General features: G+C 46.4%; 1 protein-coding gene across 1 annotated transcript in view; it reads right to left on the reverse strand.

Annotated features, from left to right (window-relative positions):
* Window positions 1-616, reverse strand: part of LOC121030046 (KH homology domain-containing protein 1-like) — a 32892-nt gene extending 32276 nt beyond the window's left edge. The window contains 1 exon segment of the mRNA XM_040474604.1: window positions 363-616. Within this exon segment, the coding sequence (XP_040330538.1) occupies window positions 363-522 (160 nt within the window). The 5' untranslated portion in view covers window positions 523-616.
* Between the last annotated feature and the right edge of the window lie 5384 nt (window positions 617-6000).

Consider the following 6000-nt stretch of genomic DNA (forward strand, 5'->3'; position numbering starts at 1 on the left):
TTGAAATCCGCTGGCCTAGGGTATCTAGTATATCCACAAAAGAGATCTGGCAGAAGCCTGACCCCTGAAGGAGCTGCCCAGAGAACTCACTGGGGACTTCTAAGCCTGGCGTGCACAGATATCCTAGATTTTCCACATTCAGTCTAGCCACAGACTCCTTCCCAATCGCATCTCATTCTTCCTACTCAGGCGCCAGGGCCCACACCCAGGGATATTTAGATTTAGTGACTGTTTTCAGAACTGTCCCAGACTCTTACACTAAAGAAGTGGAGTGAGCCAGAAAGATACGGAAAGCGAAAGCCCCCTTCCCAGATCCCTGGGCAAATGAAGCTTTCCGCACCAGGGCCCCTGAAGCTACTCACCTCGATTTCGGATCCGAAGCTGAGAAGCCATTGTCGTACTCAGGAGCATCGCAAGGTACTGGTAAAAGGGCCATCCAATAATGAAGATCAGTACTCCGCATCCCGGGATGTCTTTCGCCACGATTAAGACATCGAAGCACCTCTGGAATACCGTCAGCATTTCTCCACTCTGGCCCGTGAAGGGAAGGGGACGCTAAACCACAGCCGGGGACAGCCAGGGTACCACAAGGCCAGCCGGCAGGAAGGACCAGTTATGAGCTTTAGGTTACGAAAGAAAGGAGCACTCGGGGTCAGAGTCCACCCAGGCTGTAACAATGTACAGTTTTGAGTTTTTTTGGATCCAAAATCTGCTTATTGGTATAGTTTCCCACTCATGTTGATTCAGGGTGCTTTTAGTGCTGCTTCCGTCCGAAGGAGCATCCTTCCGTGAGCCTTGCTTTTCCTCCGGTCGGCTGGCACAGGCCGGTGGTGCAGCCCACGCACACCACCACCGTCTGAGCGTGGCTGAACACTGTGGTGATTTTGCAGCACCCGGGGCACTTCACGTTCACGAAGTAGAAGTTGGGGCTCTGCACCAGGCGCTGGGCGTGTTCTCGTGGGGAGGTCGTCACCGTCGGCAAAACCCTGTATCAATGTATAGTTTAGAGTTCCAGGAAATCTCGAGGACCACTGGGTTAAGGCCTCCACCCTGCTAAGGGAGTAACGTAGGCAGGCACCAGACGATATGCTGACAACGGGACTTCGAAGGGCAGGAGCTTCGCACGCACGCAGCAAACGACGTCAGTAACATCCACAACTCGACACATAAACGATCTCTGGGTTCTTCTGACCGTCCTCTAACGACGGACGGTCCCCGGCGCTGGCGGAGAGCGCGGAGCCATATCCCGCCCCCCAGCCTCCGGGACTGGGAGTGGGGCGCTATGCTCTCGCAGCGCGCCGGGCCCTCCCCTTCCGCGGCCGCTCCTCGCGGCCGCTCCTCCCGGCCGCTCCTCCCACCCGCTCCCGCTGTGCTACCCCCGCCGACTCCGCCGCCCGCCGTTTCCTGTAGCCTCCGAACGAGCATTTCCCGCGTTCAGTCATTCGGTTACCTACCCTGCCGTCTAGGGGCCCTGGAAAGTCCCCAGGACCGCCAGGCTCCGAGTTTTCGAGTGTCTGTGGCCGGCTGCGCAGCCACGTGCGTCTGGCACGGTTGAGACTGGAAATGGGCCCCCCCGGGCACCGAGGGACCAGCTAGTTAGGGTGAAAAGCAGGGGAATCTGGAAAAGGGGATGGGGGAGAGAAGGGAAACCTCTGAGAATTCCACCATCTTCAAAATCTCCACGCCTTCGAGAAGGCCCTTCAGTCCTGCGTCCTGCCACAGTCGCAGGAACCACACCTGCCCTCCGGGGGAGAAACTGTGACGGCGCTCAGATCGCGGCGGCGGGACTTAGAGCCGCGTTGACTGTCTTCTGCGGGCTGTGTGCTGAAATCGTAACCACCTACGAGAAAACTGAGGCTCGGGAGACTGAAACAACTAGTTTGGAAAGAGGGGAACGTGCACTAGGATCCAAGGCCCTGTGGCTCGAAGGTCCGAGATGTCCCTGCGATACCTGATTCCCCTACCTGGGCATTCTGTCTTACATACTCTAACTTCAGATTCCAAGACAAAGCAGGTCCGCTGGAACCTTCCGGGCAGGTGAGCTCCGTCCTGGGCACCGCTTTCCTCATCCAGTCCCCCAGGCGCCCTTCCCGTGTGTGCTCTGCACCTGGGCAGCTCCCAATATTACAGTGCCCAGCAACGCTCGCCCCCCCCCCCCCTCGCTTCTCCGACCCAGGCGGCGGGTAACCCTTGGCAATCATCCGTACCTTGAGATCACTGGGGACTCAAAGCAGAATGAGGTCCGTTCGCAGCCGAGAGCGAGCCCCAATCCCTGGCTCTTTGGAACCATCTCAGATTTAGCACCCCCGCCAGGTTCACCAGGCTCTCCGAGTTGGATAAAATTTTTCATCTGCCCTTAAACCGCGGATCAACTTTGTGAAACACATATATGTGCTGTTTGTATTGTGGTTTGGTAATTACTGCAATTCACACATAAGTGACGCTTTTTGGTGCATGGGGTTGAGTGTTGGGAGTTTTTTGCAGTCTGTAATAATTTCCTGGACCTGGCCTTTATCAAACCTCTTCTTTTTATTAGTGTATTTTTTAATTAAAAAAATGTTAAGTTTGTTTATTTTGAGAGAGAGCAAGAGTGAGAGGGGAAGAGGGAGATAGAGAGAGGGAGAGAGAGATGAGAAGCAGGCTCCATACACCTGAGCCAAAATCAAGTCTGCTGCTTAACCCCTAACCCATTGAGCCACTCAGGCTGCCCTCAAACCTAGTCTTCTACTCTCCTTAGCACAGATTATTTCTTTTTCCTGTTACATAAAAAAAAAAAAAAAAAAAAACCTAAATATTTCTGGGTTCCCCATCTGCAAGGCAAAAGGCCTCACCTTAGGCAAACCACCTCTCCTTCAATCACCGGCACACTTTTTCACTCCTTTCTTTGAGCCTTCACCTTACCTTTTATCTGCAACTGTGTTATAAGTTTCAGGTCTATATACCACCATTTATGTTGTGGTCCCAGAGCCTGAGCTATAGCTATTGGTAAGCACTGGAGACCTCACTTACAAGTCTGGATCTGGACAGCTCCTGGCATGTGCAGGACTATTAAAAGTGCCCAAACAGCCTTCACAGTTCACCACACCATCTATCAACATGCAGGAAAGTGAGAACAAATTGGGAAGGTAGCCTAAGGAATAGTACTAGGCCAAACTTAAAGTCCTGATTTGGTCATTTACGGGCTGTTTGATCTTGGGCAATTTATTTATAGGAGATTGGGTTTGCCAGCCTAAAAAGGAAAATAATCTTCTTCTCCTTGCAAGAATTCGGGGGGGGGGGCGGGCAGATTTCAAGTATTTGAGAACTACTAGGCGTAAACTATTGCTGGTATTATTTTTACATGTCTATGTTTCATGGAAAAATGCCTCCGCTTGCCTTTCTACCCACCCCTCCCACACAATCCATTCCTCTAGTGGTGAATAAGAAAAGATAGAGGCAGCCTCTTCTTTAAATGTAGCTGCCTTCATGCCTTGCATTTACAATGGCTACTTTTAAAATACAGTATTCCTGGGGCGCCTGGGTGGCGCAGTCGGTTAAGCATCCGACTTCAGCCAGGTCACGATCTCGCGGTCCGTGAGTTCGAGCCCTGCGTCAGGCTCTGGGCTGATGGCTCGGAGCCTGGAGCCTGTTTCCGATTCTGTGTCTCCCTCTCTCTCTGCCCCTCCCCCGTTCATGCTCTGTCTCTCTCTGTCCCAAAAATAAATAAAAAACACTGAAAAAAAAAAAAAAGATACAGCATTCCTGAGCCAAAGGCACTAAAGCATATTTTTAAAAACCAGCTTTTCTCCTGTTGTGGCTGCTTGACATTGCATGGATTAATGGCTGTAGGACCCACAGTCAAGATCCAGGCAGTCACAGAATTTTGTAGACTCGTAATTTTTCAGTTATTTCAAGGTCAGATACTGACCCCAAAATAAGGTAGGGCATGCTAACTATAGGAAGGGATTTACCTAAGATCCATACTAAGGTCATGGAATTTGTACAGGCCTCAAATTTGCATATGCAGGTCTCAACAAATTCTCTAGAACAGCACTAACAGGCCTTTTCTTTTTGCAATGATGGAAATATATATTTGTACTGTCCAATATGGTAGCCACTAACCACATGTGGCTATTGAACACTTGAAATATGGCTAATGGTATAAGGAATTGAGCTTTTAATTTAATCTAATTTAATTGCAATTGCCGCCTGTGACTAGTAGCTACTGTATTAGTGCAACTTTAAGCAATCTATTACCCACCATCTCCCCCAAAATTAATAACATAGATTTAGAATTTAGAAAATTTTCTCATAAACATGTAATAACCTAAAATTAAATAACAGAATATTAAATTGAAGCAAATCCTTTCAGTGTTTCCCCCTCCTGAATGAATCACAGACCCAGCTTTGCAAAAAAAAATAACAAAATCTAAGATGAGAGGAGAGGACATTGGCATAGAAAAACAAAGTTGGGGATGTATTTGTCAGCTTTTGCTTTGTTACACATGTAACAAAGAACCACTAAATTTCAGTTGCTTACAATCACAAAGGGTTTTTTTCCCTCATTTATCTATAAGTTGTCTTCACTCTCGGACCCAGATAAAGGGACCGCCTCCATGTAAGACATGCCAGTCATATGGCTGATATGAAAACAGGTACATGTAATAGCTCTTGAAACATCTTCATTTTTCATTGGCCAAAAGATGTCAAGCTTTGCTATATGACATGAATAGAGTGGGAAGTATATATGCTCCTCCCTCAGGAAGGGGAACCAAGGAAGAAATAAAGAAAAAGAAAGTAGCCTACCTTTCCATCATAGAAAATGAGTGAATAGAGTTATACATTGTATTAGAAAGCAACAAAATCTGTGGTACTTCCATACAATGGGCTACTATTCAGCAATGAAAATAAATGAGTTATCAAGACACAAAAAGCTATGGAGAAAACAAATGCATTTTGCTAAGAAAGAAACCAGTCTGAAAATGCAACACACTGTATGATCCTAACTATATAACATTCTGGAAAAGGCAAATCTACGAGACAGTAGAAAGATCAGTGGTTACAGGGGTTTAGGAAGGGATGATTGGTGAAGTACAGGGTATTATTAGGGTAGTGAAACTATTCTGTATGATATGATAATGGTGGCTACATGACATTATTCGTCTGTCAAGCCATAGAACTTTACAACACAAAGAATGGACTTTAATGTATGCAAATTAAAAAGAAATAATTTAGGAGATTGGGGGAATCTCAGAAAAGAAATCAAACTGTTTGCAAATGTATGAAAAAACTCACTGAAGGGGGAAGGGAGGGAAAGGTGCTGCTACAGGTAACTTTGAAAATGAATTAAATCTGTCAAAACTAAAAGCAAAAGAAGCTGCACATAAGCGGTGTACTCTAGTTGATAAAGTTGTTTCCCACCGAGACACAGATTAACAGTGCTGATACCTCTATACATACATACTGGAATGGAACAATTAAGTAAGTGAATGGTGGATGGTGGAAACCAGGTTTCTCATTGTTGGAGTGGGAATTTACAAATAAGTAATGATCTATACCACACAGAATGATCTATATAGTAATGGATTAGAGTTGGGGACATCAGTAGGAACTCATATTTAATTTGATAGATACAGATGTTTAATATAGAAATATTTGTAGATAGGGACACCTGGGTGGTTTAGTTGGTTAAGCATCCAACTCTTGGTTTGCCTCAGGTCATGATCTCACTGTTCATGAGATTGAGCCACACATGGGACTCTGTGCTGACAGTGTGGACCCTGCTTGTGATTCTCTCTCTTTCCCTCTCCCTCTGCCCCTTACCCACTTATGCACACACTCTCTCAAAATAAATAAATAAATTTTATATATATATATTTGTAGATACATACACAAGTTAATAAACACTTGTATATTTCTTTCCTCTGTAGCTGAGATGGCCTAAAAGAAACAACATGCCAGTAGCAACAAGCACATTTAGCACCCAAATTTTGGTTTCTAATACCATTCTCCATTAAAATG

This window comes from Herpailurus yagouaroundi, unplaced genomic scaffold (genome assembly GCF_014898765.1).
Source record: "Herpailurus yagouaroundi ecotype Mexico unplaced genomic scaffold, PumYag 139, whole genome shotgun sequence".
Classification (NCBI taxonomy): domain Eukaryota; kingdom Metazoa; phylum Chordata; class Mammalia; order Carnivora; family Felidae; genus Herpailurus; species Herpailurus yagouaroundi.